At 37.3% G+C, this 19,121-nt stretch overlaps 2 protein-coding genes across 2 annotated transcripts; one reads left to right on the top strand and one right to left on the bottom strand.

Moving 5' to 3' along the window:
- Positions 1 to 566: 566 nt before the first annotated feature.
- On the top strand, positions 567 to 3,108 carry LOC148690585 (cellulose synthase A catalytic subunit 2 [UDP-forming]-like). The gene is made up of 2 exons (XM_088687007.1): positions 567 to 1,391; positions 1,984 to 3,108. Exons 1-2 carry the CDS (start codon positions 1,092 to 1,094, stop codon positions 2,563 to 2,565), a joined length of 882 nt encoding a protein of 293 aa, XP_088543133.1. The 5' UTR covers positions 567 to 1,091; the 3' UTR covers positions 2,566 to 3,108.
- A 9,203-nt stretch (positions 3,109 to 12,311) lies between these two features.
- Positions 12,312 to 17,838, bottom strand: LOC137709740 (uncharacterized). Its single transcript, XM_068448723.2, has 7 exons — positions 17,336 to 17,838; positions 16,466 to 16,713; positions 16,025 to 16,183; positions 15,700 to 15,856; positions 15,392 to 15,534; positions 15,200 to 15,235; positions 12,312 to 13,290 (listed from the first exon to the last, which is right to left on the bottom strand). The coding sequence occupies exons 1-7, from the start codon at positions 17,409 to 17,411 to the stop codon at positions 12,550 to 12,552; spliced, it is 1,560 nt and encodes a 519-aa protein (XP_068304824.2). The 5' UTR covers positions 17,412 to 17,838; the 3' UTR covers positions 12,312 to 12,549.
- Positions 17,839 to 19,121: the final 1,283 nt, after the last annotated feature.

A 19,121-nucleotide genomic window follows, 5' to 3' on the forward strand; every position in this document is an offset into this window, starting at 1 on the left:
GTGTAAGTAATTGTCATTCCTAAATTTCTATGAGTAAGATTTAAAAAATAAAAAAGTGAAACAACCATTTATTCCCACATCATCACTACCACTCAATATGACGGCCACATTTCTAAGGACATCACCACGAATCCCACAACTATAGTCGTTGCCACCAACCTCACCACCAACATCTCCACCATCATCACCTCTACTGCCACGATATCACAACCACCACCACCATACAGCCACCACACATTTTCACGATCATCATTACCACTCCCAACACCATTGGCGCCACCACCACCTATGATATCACATCTCTATGACCATCACCGCTACTCCTATCACTATTGGCCTGCCCACCACAAAGAACCAACACCAGCATTACCCACAATCGTCACTGATGATGCCAACACCAGAACATTTGCTAACTACTCTCTCATTTATGTATTAATTATAAAAGGCAATATTGTAAATATATCATCAAAAGATATTTCTTAGTTGTTAAGAAATCTATTAGTTTGTTTCTCTTAGTGGTTACAAACTGCTTGTTTATATATACCTAAGTTGTAATATTATTCGGTGCGAAATGAAATCATTTTTACCAAACATGGTATCACTCGCCTTTTCTGTCTAACGACTCCCACTTCTTCGATCCCAAAATTCCCGCTTCTTTCTGCGCTCTTCTTCTCTATTTTCTTGATCGATTCTTCAATCGTGTTCAAGATCTTTGATCGTGCTCTCGATTGATTCTTCTCTTCCTCTCTGTCTTCATTATCAATCTGTCAATGGCATCTTCTTTGACGGAATCTGCCTCTCCAGTTCATCCCCTTCTTACTGCCTCTCCAAACCCTAATTCTTCAATTTCTACCTCAATCATGATCCAAAACATCGGATCCATGGTGTCAATCAAGCTCACCGCCACCAATTACCTGACCTGGAGTGCTCTCTTTGCCCCGATCTTTCGCCACTACAACCTTGCTGGTCACATTGATGGATCTATGGCGGCGCCGCCTCACTTTCTTCTTGACTCTTCGAGCAATCGCACTCCCAGTCCTGATTATGTTTCTTAGTATGAAAATGATCAAAATTTTCTAACAGGATTTAAGATGCACTGCTATGGATGGCGGTCTGTCTACTGCATACCCAAACGTCCAGCATTCAAAGGATCAGCTCCTATTAACCTTTCTGATCGTTTAAATCAAGTTCTTCGGTGGGCCCTTGGATCTGTTGAGATCTTCCTTAGTAGACATTGCCCAATCTGGTATGCATATGGGAGTGGATTGAAATGGTTGGAACGATTTTCGTATATAAACTCAGTTGTATATCCGTGGACCTCCATTCCCTTGATCGTTTACTGTAGTCTACCAGCCATCTGTCTTCTGACTGGGAAATTCATTGTCCCTGAGGTAACTCTAATCTCTCTTTTCTGTTTTATTTGTTGTGTGGGAAAGATGCTTAATTGGAGCATAATAGGTCGTATGCTGATTTGAGTTGCATATTTTGGGTTCTCAAGCAACATATTTAGCCCGTTGAATGTGCTATACTTTCATATTATTAGAATCATCAATACTTGTCCTTTCAAATTTGGTGGCCTTATGCTAGAATGTTTTTCACACAGTAAATGACTGGGTAATACAGTACAAACTAGGTTAAAGATGAGATTTATTTTCTGGTCTTCATCTTTTTAGTGTGATTTGTGTGCAAATGTTACTTGTTGTATGATAATGAAGGTGGTTAGTCTATTAGGTATTAAACCTATTTTCAAACTTCCTCTCGAATATGAAGTGAGCGCAATTTTCTATATCAGGATTAACAGTAAAATCCTGTGAACCAAGTGCGTAGCTCGTACACTTTGGGCAAAGCCTAACATTGTAAAACTGCACATCCCTTTAATACTTTAGTTTTTAATCCAAAAGCTAAATCCTTGATTCGGCTTATATAGCTGGTACATTTTATCATGCCTGTTCTAACTATTGGTTTCTGAACTTGAATGTATAGATAAGCAACTATGCCAGCATTATTTTCATGGCTCTCTTCATATCCATAGCTGCAACTGGTATCCTTGAGATGCAATGGGGTGGCGTCGGGATTGATGACTGGTGGAGAAATGAGCAGTTCTGGGTAATTGGAGGCGCTTCGTCACATCTTTTTGCTCTGTTCCAGGGTCTACTCAAGGTTTTGGCTGGTGTTAACACAAGCTTCACAGTTACATCGAAGGCAGCAGATGATGGAGCATTTTCCGAACTTTACATCTTCAAGTGGACATCATTATTGATCCCTCCTACAACTTTATTAATAATAAACATAGTCGGGGTTGTCGTGGGCATTTCAGACGCCATCAATAACGGGTATGATTCATGGGGTCCATTGTTTGGTCGGCTATTTTTTGCCTTCTGGGTCATTGTGCATCTCTACCCCTTCCTCAAGGGATTGCTGGGGAAACAAGATAGGATGCCCACCATCGTTGTGGTTTGGTCCATTCTACTGGCGTCAATATTAACTGTTATGTGGGTTCGAATCAATCCCTTTGTGTCAAAAGATGGCCCCGTAGTGGAGGTTTGCGGGTTAAATTGCGATTAGACACATGAATACAGTCGTAGGTTGTTCTCAGTTCCAGCTTATGGTCGTTCTGGAGTTGCAGAAGTATTCGTTCCTCAGGTTAGAAACATTTCATACCGATTTCCACATGAACAAGCGAAATTTTTTGTGGGGATGAAGTCTATAGTTAAGTGCGGTGTCTGCGTAGATAAAGAGGGCTTGGGGATGACACTGTTATTTGTTCTATTAATTCTTTTATTACATCCTGTGGGTTTTAGGGTTTCTGTGTTTCTGTGTGTCCTTCCCAGCACTAGGTCTTGTTTTCTAAGAGAGCATTGCATTATTACTGTTTTTTTTTAACGTTGGACGTGCATCTTCCTTGTTCTTTTTCTTTTTTCCAAGATAAAAATTGGAATTATAAATGTGTTGGTGTGCGCGCGCGCGCATGTTCACTTCGTGGATACTTTCTCCATTGCAAGACCCATAAACGACAGGTTAAGAATTTCGTTGACCACAATTTGTATTCGAATTGGCATATACATTTATCATAAGAGTTTAACGTAATAAAATAATAGTTTAATCTAACATATCAAGTGGCAAACAAAAGTTTTAAGGATGTCAAAACACATGTATTGTCAACTTTCAATTTTATATTTAAAGTTTTTATCTCTTTTAAACATGCTCTACTCTAAAGTCAATTAGAGGTTTTGGAAATAGCTGATGCTCTTACCAATGCTGGCTCTCCAGTTGAAGACTCCAGTCTGATCTCTATCACTCTCCATGGTCTTCCCCCAAAGTATGACTCGTTTGTTGATGCCATTCAATTCCAACTCGAATCTTCAACAATTGATGAACTACATGGCTTGCTCCTTAGCAAAGAGTTTCGGTTACGCCCCGGGCCTGAAAATATTTATTTTCAGGCCCGGGGCGTGACAAAATGGTATCAAAGCAAATAATCCTACTCTACGAGATGAACTATTCATGAGTCTTGTTGGTGTGCATTATGATAAGTATTGTGGTTGCATTAATTCATATTTTTAGAAATAAAGTGGCATTCATGTTTTATATGTGAAATACATAAATAAATTGTATTATGATTGTGGTGCAATTTACTTGGTAAATATGAAAGTTTCGTTAATGGGAATTGTGATTTGTGTTTATATTGCATTATTTCATAAGTTCTATGAGAATGACGGAAATTATGTGGAATGCATATATTGTGAATTATGATGCTTTGAATTGAATTGAATGGGAGTAGGAAAATTTTAAAATATCGTATTCATGTTATAGCTTCGAAGATGAGCATTTGATTAAAGTTTTGGATTGATTTTGAATTGAATCGATATTAGGCTATGCATTATGAAAATGTTAAATGTTAAGGTGATTGTGAGGCGGTGATAAGTAGATGGAGAATTTGTATTATACCTGACACTTGAGAAATTGAATTGGGCAAAAACGCCCATGGATATTGGGCAAAAAGGCCCATGGATATAAGGGTGGATATGTGAGTTGGGCAAAAAGGCCCATGGATATAAGGGTGGATATGTGAGATTGGGCAAGAAAGCCGCATGAATGTGAAATGGGGCGAAAAAGGCCCGTGGATATAAGGGTGGATATATGAGATTGGGCGAGAAAGGCCCATAGATGTGAAGGAAAAAAGAAAATGATGTGTATTGACCAGGTATGTTACAATCTTTTTCTAACCTACTAGTCACTGATTGAAATAAAAGAAAATGATGGTGAAATCATTGTTCTGTCAATGATAAGTGTAGATAGAAATTTTAAAATGTTATGGCCAACGATAAATGTGGTTGGAAATGTTAATATTTGCGGAAGATATGGTGATTTGTTGAAGGGGAATGAAATTATAAACTGGGATTATGGTTTGCCATTATAATGAGAATGGTGGGTGGATATGAATGAAATTTATGGAATGAAATTTGAGTTCATTTAATATAAGAAGAATTATGGCATGAAATTATGATATTTTGTTAGCCACTATAGTCACGGCTTGGAATTTGACTTTAGATTTGTAAATGTAAGAGGAAATTATTGGACCACTATTAGTTTAAAGAGATTCATTGATGCTCTATTTTCTACACAATTGGTTGCCTCTTGACATGCCAAAATACATATGTGGTATCGAGACAAATTTGGGGGTGTTCTGTGGGTTCATGACAACATGTTCATATACTTCTTTTTATTTTCTCACCAAAATAATGACTATGGTTTTGGTTGGAATTTTGCTAATGTCAATTTTAGTGGTTTGGTTTGACATTGTGATGTTTACTTAGCCACTGACGATTACAACTAGAACTGATGGAGAAGTTTGTAAATTTAATTTCGATTGGTTTGGTTACTACCGTTATAAATTGTCATTGTTGAATTGGTTATTGCGAACCAAGTTGAGGACGAGCGCTTATTCTCGTGGCTATGTGATAAATAAGGTTTAGTTTTGTTGGCCAATAGAGTGTTACATATTTCAATTTTCTCTTTTAATTGATGAAATGTGAATGACATTCTGAATGAGTGAGTCACTCATTTATTATATTTGTGGTTGCACTTTGAAGTAAATTAAAAAGAAAAGCGATTGAAAGGAAGATTTAAAAGGTTTTAAATTTTTACCATGGGCAATTTAGTTAATTGTGAAAATGAAAGGAATCATAGAATGAGAATTTATGTTAGTGGTGTTGCGAATTTGGCTTTAATCTTCTTTCCATTAATCAGTGAGTGTGATTGGAAATTTCCAATGAATTTGGTTGAAATTTTTGATATTCGGTTTGTCTTATAAAGCTTTGGCTAAAATTTCGAGATTCTACTAGGTTACTAATGGATGATTTCGAATTTTGATATTAAATTGGCCGAAAATAGTTATGGCTGGAAATTTATAATATGTATGCTGCCAATATTGAGTTTTTTTTTTTTATGTTGGTATCGTCAGTGATGGTGGTTAAAAATTTAGAAGAAGAATTGTGTTAACGGATGTGTATAGTCAATGGAGGCCATGAGAAATTTTGGCTTAATGTGGATATTTATTTTGCCAATGGGCATGGTTAGAATTTTTTATACTTATTTTGCCAATGAACGTGGTTGAGAATTTGAGAGTGTGAGTGAGAATCACGGTTATTGTTCATTAAATGCTTATTTTGGAGCTTAAATAAAGTCGTAAGATTGAGATTATGATATCTTTCACCATTAAAGGAATGGTGGAAACAATTCTAGTTCTTTTTCACTATTCGATGGTTGAAATCTCGGGGACAAGATTTATTTTAACGGGGGGTGATTGTAATACCCTGAAAATTTAAATATAAGAATTTTATATTCATAATTGTGAATATGTGAAGAAAATCGAAATTAAATCGATGTACGGTCCCAAAGATAGAATTGGGAAAATCGTAAAGTTTTGTTATGGGAATTATTAATGTATTCGTGGTATTGAGAGTTTACATTATTTTTCGGGAATTTATATTAATTTATTTGAGTTCAGTTTTAAATTAAACTGCTTACGAGGTTTAAAGTTTGGAAATTAACTATTTAAAATCCTTAGACCTTTTTAGGTCATAATTTATATTTTGAATAGGGCTTGAACTGACGAACGTGTAGGCGCAAACCACTCATGAAACGGAGTTATAACGAAAGAGTTATTAACATATAAAATCAGGGCTATTTTGGTAATTTTATTTCTATTTAGAAGGCTCCAGAAATTTGGAGCCATGAATTGTGCCACGTGTGTGGCTGTGATTGAAGAAAAAAAATAAATGATGGATGGTTGTGATTAAAAGAAAAGAATAGAAAGGAGGAAAATGAGGAAGGAATGGAGGGAGGGTGACCAATGGGGAAAGAGAATGGGGAAGAGAAAGGAGGGAAAAAAGAACGGAGGATGGGGACTGGGTCTTGGTGACCCGACCCGATCGGTGCCATACATATTTCCGACGGGTTTTCACCCTTTTTTCCAGTGAATTACATCAAACAACCACTTGGAAACCCCTCCACAACCTTCCCTCTTCCTATTATATCCCAAAAATATAGAGATTTGGACTTTAAATCAGGAGAAACCGCACAGTGGGGTGCGGCAGGTGTGGGTTTGAATCAACTAAATCTGAAGCAAGCTACATCAATCTCCACCACCATTAGACTCCCCTTGAGGTCTGGAATAATGCCCAAACAATGGTAGGGGCGGCGGAGTACCGGAGGTGACGTTTTGGGGCCACCCATTTATAGGGTTTCCGGATGGTTCAAGGCAAATTGGAGCCTATTCAGGCCAAATTGGATTTGGCCGTAGGTATAAAGTTTGCTCTACTCTTTGAGATCTTTGTTTTTGTAATTTTTGAGAATTTTTAGAAACAATTGAATTTTCAGGCGATCCGGGGCGGCAGGTGCGGCGGCGCACGGCTAGGGAGCCGACATTGTGTTTTTATGCGAATTTCGTTATTCTAATTACACTTTTGAGACCTAACTATTGTGGTTTGAATATTAATACAATTATGGTATATGTTGGATTAAATGAATATATTTGGATTTAGTTTGAATTTTTGGAAATTTGAACTACGAATAGCTTGATCCTTGTTTAGGGTACGTAGGCTGTCTAATGAGACGTTAGATGCAGCTATACAATAAGTGAGATTAAATAAACAAAACAAAGCTTTGATTGAGAAATTGAACTAAGTAAGGAGTTTGGAATTTTATTATAAAAGGAAATCTTATGTTTTGTATATAAAAATTGAAATTGGGCCTATCATTGGAACTATTTCCCGAAAATAAATATTTTCGAGGCGTGACAGATTCAGCTAGCCAATCGCAAGAAAAACATCTCTAAAACATCATCTTTTTAGGCTCTCAACACTTATGCGGGTATTCTTCCACTCCCTGCACCAAACCCTAACTCTCAGGTGTTTGTGGCTTAGTCTCCTTCTACCTTCAACAATCAAAGTCGTGGAATGGATCGTCCTAACAATCGAGGCCACTTCAATCGTGGTAATCACAAATCCCTTCAAAATTAGAGATCCACAAACTATAATTGCCCACACACCAACAATCAGCGCTATAATCGTGGAGGTCGAAATAATTTTTCTTCTTACAACAAGAAAAAAACCCTGCTAGATTTGTCATCAGTTTGATCATGATGCCTGTGATTGCCCGCATGGCATGAATCTGGCCTATGGTGGAAAATCTTCTCATGCAGTAAAGATTGGGTCACCCATCAGTTAAGATTAAATAAATTTGACTCTCAATCTTGTATTTATGTTTTAGCTAATACAATTAAGTCTTTATGTTCCGATTGTGCATTAGGCAAAAGTTCTAGGCTTCCTTTTGTATCTACATCTTGTACAACTAGCTAGCCTCTTTGTGCATTAGGCAAAAGTTCTAGGCTTCCTTTTGTATCTACATCTTGTACAACTAGCAAGCCTCTTGAACTCATCCACACAGATGTTTGGGGGCCATCACCTATAGCTTCTTCTCAAGGCTTTAGGTACGATGTCATTTTTGTGGATGATTATACTCAATATTGCTGGTTATATCCTTTAAAATGCAAATCTGATGTGCTGTCAACTTTTATACAATAAAAGTCTCTGGTTGAAAACTCTCTGTGTACCAAGATCATTACTTTGAAGTCTGATTATGGTGGAGAATACTTGAGTACTCAGTTTTCTAACTTCTTGGCTACACATGGCATTCAACATCAACTCACTTGTCCATACACACCTAAACAAAATGGGTGTGCAGAGCGCAAGCATCGTCACTTAGTTGAAACTACTCACACTCTTTTGATAGCTTCTAAAGTACCACACATATATTGGGTTGAGGCATTCAACACAGCAATCTATCTTATTAATAGATTGCCCGCTACATCCAGACAATCTCCTTGGGAATCTCTGTATCATCAAGCACCAAACTATGAAGTTTTAAAGGTCTTTGGTTGTGCCTGTTTCCCATGGCTCAAGCTCTATACTTCCTCAAAACTGGATCCTAAAAGTAAGGCATGTGTGTTTCTCGGCTTCAGCCTCAATCACAAAGCCTACAAGTGTCTTGATCCTACAATCAACAAAATGTACAGTTCAAGACATGTTCTTTTCAATGAATACAGTTTTCCATTCCACCATCTGTCCACTTTCCCAACCTCAACTCCACCTTTACATACTCGGTCTGGATCAACTAAACCATTTACCCTTACTTGCACATTTCCTTTCTCTACTACAACTACTCATACCACCTCATCAACTCTATCCCCCTCCATTCCCCCTACTCCCATCTCAAGTTCTCTACTGGCAGTTTCAGATCCCATTCCCATCAACTCTATTCAAACCATTAACACTCATCCAATGCAAACTAGGTCCAAATCTAGCATTTTCAAACCTAAAGTTATCACTGCCACTAAACACCCTCTACCCTTTTATCTTTCTGTGGACTGTATACCCAATACCTACCTTCAAACCTCAAAGTATCCTCATTGATGCTAAGCAATGCAAGAAGAAGTCATTGCTCTTATTCATACTGGTACATGGTCTCTGGTTCCTAAGTCTTCATCACAGAATATTGTGGGCTGCAAATGGGTTTTTCTAATCAAGAGAAAACCTAATGGCACTATAGACAGATACAAAGCCCGACTAGTTGCTAAGGGGTTCAATCAACAAGAAGGTTTAGATTACACTGAAACCTTCAGTCCCGTAGCCAAACCAGTTACCATAAGGCTATTTCTCACTCTTGCAACTCAATTTGATTGGTTTTTTAACCAACTTGATGTTAGCAATGCCTTTTTACATGGCACACTCAATAAATCATTATTCATGCAACAACCCTCTGGATTTGAAGATTCAACCAAGCCATCTCATGCATGTCACTTGCATAGATCTTTATATGGTTTAAAACAAGCTCTGAGAGCTTCGTATGAGAAGCTTCATGGTGTTCTTCACTCTCTTGGTTTTGTTGGCTCTACAAGTGACCATTCCTTGTTTATCAAAAAGGTTCCATATATGATTTTCATCCTTATCTATGTTGATGATATTTTGGTCACCGATCCCAATTCTGTAGCATGTCGACAAGTAATTGAACAACTCAACTCCATGTTTCCAATCAAGGACCTTGGACCTCTCCACTACTTTCTTGGTCTTGAAGTTAAAAGATCCTCCTCATGTATCTTTCTATCACAGACCAAATACATCTTGGATCTGTTGTCCAAGGCCAATATGACTGGAGCTAAACCATGCAGTACCCCACTCAACACCTCCTAACTTGATCATACATCTCCCTCATGTGAAAATGCTTCTGAGTATTGTTCATTAGTTGGTGCTCTCCAATATCTCACTTGGACACGGCCAAATCTCAGTTTTGCAGTTAATCTTGTCTGCCAATACATGCAAAATCCCAAACTCTCACACTTTCAAGCAGTTAAGAGAATTCTCAGATACCTTAAGGGTTCACTTGATCTTGGTTTGGGTTCTCCAAATGTTCCACTACTCCCACCATCACAGCGTTCTCAGACGCTGATTAGGCTGGTTAAGCCATTGACAAAAGATTCACTGAAGGTAATAATGTTTATTTGGGCAACTCATTGATTGGTTGGAGTGCTAAGAAGCAACCAATTGTTGCTCAATCTTCCACAGAGGCAAAATACAGATCTCTAGCCAACACTGCCTCTGAAATTACTTGGATATGTCAATTATTGGTGGATATAGGTTATTGCTTGCCTAGTTCTCCCCAACTTTGGTGTGACAACATTTCTACCATATCTCTAGCCAAAAATCCTATTTTTCATGCTCGGACAAAGCATGTAGAAATAGACTATCATTGCATTCAGAAAAAAATATTGGCTAAACAGATTTCTATGCATTTTGTTTGTACTCAAGATCAGGTGGCTGATATCTACACAAAGTCTCTACCTAAGTCCATATTCATCTTTCTTTGTGACAAACTTCAACTTCAATTCCTGAATTTAGTTTGAGGGGGGATATAAAGGGCAATATTGTAAATATATCATCAAAAGATATTTCTTAGTTGTTAAGAAATCTGTTAGTTTGTTTCTCTTTGTGGTTACAAACTACTTGTGTATATATACCTAAGTTGTAATATTATTCGGTGTGAAATGAAATCATTTTTACCAAACATTAATAACTTGAGATATGCATTAAATTTCATTGTAGTTTTAGAATAGCCAAACAAAAAAACTCACAAATTATAGAAATCAAATTTCATCAGTTGAGAATTTTTTAATTAATCTTAAATTTTGTAATGCAAATGCATGCAGGGTTGCGTCTCTAAAAAGAATACTGAAGAATTGTCAAATGATGGAATTTAAAATGACGAAATGCATGTGATTAAATATTAGAGACTGAACAGTACTCAAACAATTTCGATCAACTGGAATATATATATTAGAGGATGTGGGATGTAATTGAGAACATGTTGTCCGAGTCCACACAATTACAGTTAATGTTCTTCTAAAACTAAGGCCTTATTTTGTACAGAGAATTGAATCAAAATTTATACTTTTTCAATTCAAGGTATTTTGAAGTTAAAGGAGAATGATTTTGCATTTTAAGGTGATTAGAAGAAGATTAGACATGAATAAAACTTCTTTCTTCGAATCCTTCCGTTTTGTGAAGGATTGGAACAAATAACTTTTCTTTAGTTAATTCATTTTCTACCTCTAAGTTGGTCAAAAAGTTTCATTTTGTCTTTCAACAGACCTTGAAATAGTTGTTTATCTATTCAAATTCAATTCTCTTATTAAATGAGGCCTAAAGGAATACAGGATATTGAAGTATAAAACTTTTAAAAACTGTTCTCTAGAATCATAGAGAAAAACAATAGCGATTTTATGAAAATATTAAAAACTCATACAAATATTAAAGAGGAAATTCAAAATAACATCAAAAGATGTTCTCAATCGAAATAACCGTTAATCCCAGCATCACACTGCGTGACTCGTAGTGTTCAATCACACTGAAAATTTTACCTTAAGATGTCGTGGTAATTTGCAGCTAAAGTAACCCCATTTTGACTGCCAAGTAGGCAGGGAGGGACCCTCCATTTCTTCCCACAATAAGCATAGCTGATGTGGAATTAATCTTAATTTGTGGCCTTAATTTGCCAGGAGATGTAGTGGCAGCAGTGACATTATAATTTTAATGAACCGCCATTTAATTATACATAACATGCACGATGCATCCATCCACTTGTCGTTCTAGACTTCTAGTGGTTAAATTGCTGGTTATTCCTTTTGTTATGTAACCATGCATCTTTGAACGTACAAGATAACACCAGTTTAATAACTCACTGGTACTCTTAACATATATAATTAGAGCACTACTCCAAATAATATATATATACACACACACACGCAGCCTCTATCCAATATACCACCAGACCATTAATTAATTAACCTAATATATATATATATATATATATATATATATATATATATTATTGACTATACATGCTGGCATATATGGAAATCAAGGTGTGACTTCCAATTCAACAATCAAACTATCTACAAAAGAAGGGTTATTGATGCTATTTCCCATTCGGTCTCGGCCTTTAAAGAAACAATTTCAAGACCGAGCACCACGTCTTTGCCCAGTCCAACGAGTAAGGAAGATGGAGTCCATTGGTCTCCACCGAATCAAGGAGCTGTCAATATTAATGTGGACGCCTGCTGGGTGGCAAGCGATAGGAGGGGATTCACGGGAGTGGTGACGAGCCTTTTGAAGCAGCAATCCGCGCTAGAGCGACGCTTACAAGGTCCTAAATCAACCTCTTCAGAAAAGTTAGCAAACATCATCTTATACACATTGTAAAGACATCATATGACATTTTTATTTGGTTACAATAACCACTCAAGATTAATGTTACAAAACCGACATGCCAACTCCAAGAGCAAAAACGAGCAAAAACGAGAGCCGAAATGCCAACTCCAAGAAAAATGTCAAAACACTGACACCAAATGAATAAACAAAAATTTGATCTCGCTACAGAATGCTTTTCCTCAAAATTTCACATTGGTTATACTGTCTACGTAAGTTATCAAATTTACTGAGAATGATGATGAGCATAATACACCATTCCGGGTGGCTGAAGTGGCCGGAAACTAGGAGCGGGAGGAGGCTGCTGAGTTGAGGGTATTGGTTGCTGCTGGCTAATTTGTACAGGTTGCTGATTCATTTGCAATGGCTGCTGAGCCAAAGGCACCATTGATGTCACCATATGAGGTGGGCGAGGTGGTGGCCCTAGAGGCAAAGGTGGAATGCTACCGTAAACATATGGGCTCATGCCCCCTCCTGATGGCTGTAAATATTGTTGGGAGGGTGGGTTTGGAAGCATGTGAAATTGACCTTGAGAGGTTGGGGCTTGATTCTGCGGTTGGGGAACCAATGCTGATTGGTACGAATGGCTTGGCTGCACAGAAGGCGCTTGTGATGACATAAAAACATTGGCATCTGATACGGGCATGGACCTCTCAGGTTTGGATATTGATTCAGTGCCCGAACTTTGGGGCATAGACGTGGAGGGCTTTGTCAAACCAGCATTCTTCGCTTCTTCAGCAGCAAATGTTGAAAGAACTGAAGTCATAATCGATTGAGAAGAACTAGAAGCAGCAAGCTTGTCAGCAACCAAAGCTGCAATGGCTGCTGCTGATTTCCTAGGTGTTTGTCCGCCTTTAGAATTTGCATCAGTCAATGGACTGGTCGCACTTGATGGTTTAAACAGATAATCATCATCATTGAGCCGCTTCCGCATGTTGGTGGCTTCTTCTACCTGTGCCTGTGCTACCTACACTCATCAAAACATAACATATCAACTTCGCAGTTAGATGATACACTGCACTATTGTTATAATAACAAAGCTAAACAATGGTGTTCCAGATCTCTGTACCGACTGCAAACAGTGACTTTGAGAGAGACCCGTGTTCTAAATATTTTGGCAGAATACAACAAAGCCCACGTGTAAAATTATTTCAACATCAAATAAACTGAGGGCACAAAAGATAGCAGGCTTTGAAGGAATTACTACATCAGCATGTCAACCGTCTTGATTTACTGGATGGTTTTCATGACCTCATAATCACAATCAAGGTACTGAAAACTAGCCTGAGATCGGTGCAAAGCTTGCTAACACGATATATAAGAGAACTTCCACAAATGGGAATTGAATGCATCTATTACCACAAAGTTCGCTGAAAACTTGACATGATACAATCAGACCAGGCCAGCTATAAACGACCCAATTGGGTAACTTCCAAGTCCAAAGGAATTGAGGCCCAGTTAGTAAGAAATAGACTACAGAATTAGATAGTGGGGATTAGATATGCATTTCATGAGTATCGCAAAGGCATGTGAGAAGGATTTACAAATGACTACTTGGAAGGAGTCATTTACAAATCCCTCGTACATGCCTTTGTATTTCTCATGGTGCATTTCTAATCCCCTCTATCTAACATTTTTTTAGTCCATTTCCTTGTTAGTTTGGCCTCAACCCCTTGAAACTTGAAAATCCCTCACCCTAACATAGCCTACATCTGTCACCCATGAATAACTCAACAGGTTGTGATTTGGACAACAAAACAGGTTATGAATTGGAGTATACGGCAACAAAGTTCTTTCTCAGAACAGTAACAAGAGTAACGAGAGAGATCATTACGCAAAAAAGTCCTAATGTCAAAATTCTTCTCCATAGTTGATTGCTCTGGAGGGATTTGGTATTGCTCATATTTTGCAAGAGATGCTTACTTATAATTCTGATCATATTAGAGCTCCCCAAGAAATACTTCGTGCTACAATCATTGGAGGAACAAATACGTAAAATTGAGCTCGCCAAGAAATACTTGGTGCTCCAGAATCTTTTCATTGCTCGTCCGAGAACTATGATAACACTTGACAAATCGTTTAAAATTGAAGTCAAGCCATGTACCAGAATAGAAAATTCAAGCAAGGCACTGTAATTGAAAAAGCCGAAAGCCCATTAGAAAGCCACTTTCTTGCACTAGGAAGTGTGACAGTAAAACACTTAATCAAGAATATCTCAGAGACTTCCGGAGATCACAACTCATACTAACCAAATGAACAGTTCCAAAATAAGGATACTGATGAGAGGTTCTATTCTGTTTTCATTTCAGTCTTCTCAGAACTTGCACCTACCTGTGGAAGAGGGCAGTAACTCATTGTGTTTTTCATTTGGGTCTTACGCAGCTCATAAATGAGTCCTAAGCATCCACCCATTTATATTACATCTTAAATGGAGTTAAAATGATCTACTGATTCAGGTCCATGACCTCAACTGGATCTAGGAATTTTTTGCTGCCGCTTCTTGTAACAGTTTCGTGGTCAAGTGGATGCTACAGTTGCTACCTTGTGACAGATGAGGTTTTATAGCATTCTAAAACATGAAAATACAATGTCCAGCAGATCCATCAAACAATCTCTCAAGAACTACTATACAAGCAATATTCTACACTAAGCAGTGGATTGAAGAGGAAGGCCTTAACCACCAGGGCAATCCACGACTTGCCATAAAAAATACTATAGAATGGTGATTGAATGGTGAAATTTATAACATCCTAATATTCCCTTCTCTTAAAACTTTTTTTTTTTTTTTTTTTTTAGTGGTCTGACATCGCTTAAAAACATAAGAGTTGAAAAGCAGAAATACAACGTTTTCCAATATATAATCGTTAGAGGCATACCTGCATATGAGTTCGAATATTCTCCAGTTCAGATTCCTGAAAATAAAAAAAAAAGATTCTATTAAGTCAGCAAAAGCATACACCATGAAACAAAGTGTCTTGTTTAAGGAGCACTACATGCTTGCTTATTTGCATGTTTCAGTATTGAAAACTTACTCAATAGTTAAAGAAAACAGTGGTATGATTCGATACCTGATCATGCAGAGCTTCTTTTAATTGAGATAAAAGTGCTACTCTACTGGTTTCAACTGATTTAAGTTTATTGATACACTGCTTCAAAATATTTTCCTCCTCCTCTAGTTCTTTCGCTAAAGTTTCCCGCATTGGATCTTTAGCTGAAGATAAAAGAAAATATGCATAAGAAACAACTCTCTTAAAAATCAAAGCAAGACTTCCATTCCCTAATGTAAAAGGATGTAATTTGGAAACAGCTAAAAATATTTCCTGTCAATACTCTAGTTAAAACGATAAATGTTAACTGTATAGAATTGTTAGTTTACCATTAGTACAGGCAATGTCAACATCTTTCTCCAACTTCCTTACACGGTGAGCTGCAGACTTGCATTTACTCATCTCAGCATCTTCAGTGGGATGTTCACTGATCACCAAGTGAAATGCAGATACAATCTTCTCAGCTGGACCTCCAATAGAAAGTTTCTATTTTCCAAATAACACGAAGTTAGAAATCTCTAGACAAAAATAAGTACAAATGTACAAGATAAATACGTATCAAATTGAGCAAAGACTTTTTTCAACAGAGATGGTCGTCCAAAAGAAATAAAATGAAGCAAAATGAGAAAAGTAAGTGAAGGCCCTTTTTCTCACCGTTCTGATAGAGCGTGAATCTCTTTTTACAATTCTGACTGAACGAGGGCGCTTTTTGCCACTGAATTCCAACGGTGGAGGCACTTCTTCCCCAAGCATTACTTCTTTTAGGCTCCTTGCACGAGACCCAAATACTCGTCTCTCTTCCCAAATACCAACCTAGCAATTTTGTAAGCGACAACAAAGTTAAGCCATTCTGCTTTACAACTTAAAAGAGAATAATAAACCAGTTGGTAAAAAATTCTTAAATTGGTTCACATGATTAACATACCATTCCTTGGATCACGTAAAGAGGAAGGGAAGATGATTTAAAAGAGAATAGTGACCAAACCTAATACCCAACTCCAAATTCCTCGGAACTTTAATCTTCATTTACAGTTACAGGTCATGCTAGCAGTAGCTGGATTGCTTATATGAAACAAAATAAAAGGAGGGACTTACCAATCTAGATACAACATTCTTTCCATGATTATCGCCTTCGTCGTGAACAACTTTGAGAGCTGCTGGAAGAACCTTCCAAAACTCAGTAACAAATTCATTTCCTTTCCGCTTACTGTTCTGCAGGATGTCATTTGCAAGATACAAGAGAGGAACTTTCTGAACCATCTGTGCACTACGGAATTGTTTATCCCATGTTGCGACAACCAGTTCCGCTTTGCTCCGGTGAAATATACACCAATGTGACAAAGCTTATTAGAAAGTCAAGGCACCACAGACAGTAAACATCATTTCCTCAGAATGCATACAAGATAACAAGAAATATAAACCTGGACATTGTTCTAACTCATCCTTCAAAAAAGTTACAGAAAGAAAAGTACTTTAATCAAATCAACAGTATATACATTTTCTCACAACTCATTTCATCCTTGCTACTGAAGTCATCATCCCACTAAGCTTGAGAGGCTAGTTAATGACACTGATAGAGTTAACTGAATGGTTGTGTGCCTACTTTGTCTTAAGTATCAAACCATCTCGTTGAACCATTGAACCACTTGACGGTGGAGTAGCAATAAATTTGGGAAAACAATCCCTATTCGGTTTCATAGCAGCATCACAGAATTTCGTATCAGCTATTATTTACGTTTCAAACTTTAGAAAAACTACGTCGAGAGAGAGAACTCGAATTCAATCCCCATCAAGCAAGCATAACCCAAACAGAAAACCAGATAACCCAAACTACCAATTACATCACATATGCTACTTCATCAATTAGATCAAATAACGAGCAAGTATCATCCAGAGAAAATTAAAAGAGCATTGCGAAATCTTCGGGAAAAATAAATAAATAAATAAAAAGATGAAAAAGGATACTTTCAATGCATTGCTGGGTGCTGTTGACCTTGGAGAGCTTGTCTGAAAGTATCTGCTCAGTGAATACACTATTCATATCCTATTCCAACAATGCACTTTTCACCACCCACCCCTCCAACAATTTATACTAAACAAAACACCCAAAAACCATTCGAAAAAGATAAAACCTTTGCAGAAAATTCAGAAAAACCTCACAAATTTTTCAACTTAAACCCTAAAACCGACGACGAAACAGCTCCAGTTAGCGGAAGGCAGCAAGAGGATTGGAACAAATGTAGAGAAAGAGAGAATCAGAGTTGGGAGTAGTTGAACTGGGGAATACGACCACCTTGAGCAAATTACAGAATCCCGAATTTGTAAGGGAGGTTAAAGTGGATATGATTTAAAGAGAAGAATTGCTGAATTTGCAAAACCCTAGAAACGGTTTTCTATTTTTCAGTTGCAGGGGCCCAAGCCAGAAGAATGAGGGAAGAACTGAGGTTCTGTCTCTAACTGCTACTTGCAAATATACTGTACGCTCCAGTGGTATTATTCGTGAAAAGTTTTTAAATTTAATTTGTGCTAAAAATGAATTTTAACCATATTTTTACTAGAGCATTATAAGGTTTAGTTTACTATCTCATTTTTTTTATGTAAAATATCGTTTAATCAGAAGGGAAAGAAAAAAACAAATCTCCTACTTGCTTAGATTTAAATATTTATTTATTTTAATTTATAAGTCGGAAGTTTTGAATTTAAATTATGTAAATGAAAGTTCGAACTAACTTAGAAAATATATTTTAAAAGAAATCACTAATTATGAGAAAATGGAAAATAAAAGACCAGAGGCTGTTAAACAGTTTCTGATCTGCCAGTCTCACCTGTTGGAATTAAATGGAATGGACTGCCATTTTAGCGAGGTTCAATCGTTATTTGAGGGACCGTAAACACGGAAATTCTTGAAACAAAAACACATGTACAAAATAATATTTTGTATTAATTTTGGGGTTACAATCTCTTTTATAATTTGATCCTCTGATTCTATCTTCGTAAAATGTAGATATGTGGATGGGCTGTTGATCCAAATGGTCATCGGGGCTTGGTCTAGGGATGAACAGTTATGCGGATTTATTGATGTTGTTGATCTAAAGGGTCGTCGGGGCTTGATCTTAGGATGAACGATTGATGAACGGATCTTCAAGGGCTTTTAGGCTTGATCTTGAAGAACGGGGGTGTAGATTTGTTGATGTTGTTGATCCAAAAGGCCGTTGGGGCTTGATCTTAGGATGAATAGTTATGCGGATTTATTGATGTTGTTGATCCAAATGGTCGTCAGGGCTTGATCTTAGGATGAACGGTTGTGCAAATTTATTGATGTTGTTGATCCAAAGGACTGTCAGGGCTTGATCTTAGGATGAACAGTTGATGAACGGATCTTTAAGGGCTTTTGGGCTTGATCTTGAAGAACGGGTCTGTGGATTTGTTGAAGTTGTTGATCCAAATGGCCGTTGGGGCTTGATCTTAGGATGAACGGATGATGAACGATGAACATTTTCTTCAAGGCTCGTCGGGGTTTGATCTTGAAGGAGGATTTGATGAAGAACGAATAGAGTTTTCTTAATGCTTTGGGATTTGATTGAGAGCTTTAGAGTTTCAAAGCTTCAAGGTTTTGGTGTGATGTGAATTGGTGAAATGAAATGAATGAAATTGGCTTCTATTTATAGAAATTTTCAAGGCCTAATTTTGAATATAATATTCAAATGAAATAAATCATTTTTGCCAAGTGTTGACACATGTCCTATTTGAT

Source organism: Pyrus communis, chromosome 15, assembly GCF_041283825.1.
Source record: "Pyrus communis isolate YQ-2024b chromosome 15, ASM4128382v1, whole genome shotgun sequence".
Taxonomy (NCBI): domain Eukaryota; kingdom Viridiplantae; phylum Streptophyta; class Magnoliopsida; order Rosales; family Rosaceae; genus Pyrus; species Pyrus communis.

What these genes read in the sequence shown, in the direction of transcription:
- LOC137709740 (XM_068448723.2), bottom strand. Translation starts at nt 17,411, where the DNA reads ATGAATAGTGTATTCACTGAGCAGATACTTTCAGACAAGCTCTCCAAG. An exon ending in AAGAAGCTCTGCATGATCAG is followed by an intron (nt 15,236 to 15,391) that starts GTATCGAATCAT and finishes TTTTATTTTCAG; the next exon opens with GAATCTGAACTGGAGAATAT. An exon ending in ATATTCGAACTCATATGCAG is followed by an intron (nt 13,291 to 15,199) that starts GTATGCCTCTAA and finishes TGATGAGTGTAG; the next exon opens with GTAGCACAGGCACAGGTAGA.
- LOC148690585 (XM_088687007.1), top strand. Translation starts at nt 1,092, where the DNA reads ATGCACTGCTATGGATGGCGGTCTGTCTACTGCATACCCAAACGTCCA. An exon ending in GGAAATTCATTGTCCCTGAG is followed by an intron (nt 1,392 to 1,983) that starts GTAACTCTAATC and finishes TTGAATGTATAG; the next exon opens with ATAAGCAACTATGCCAGCAT.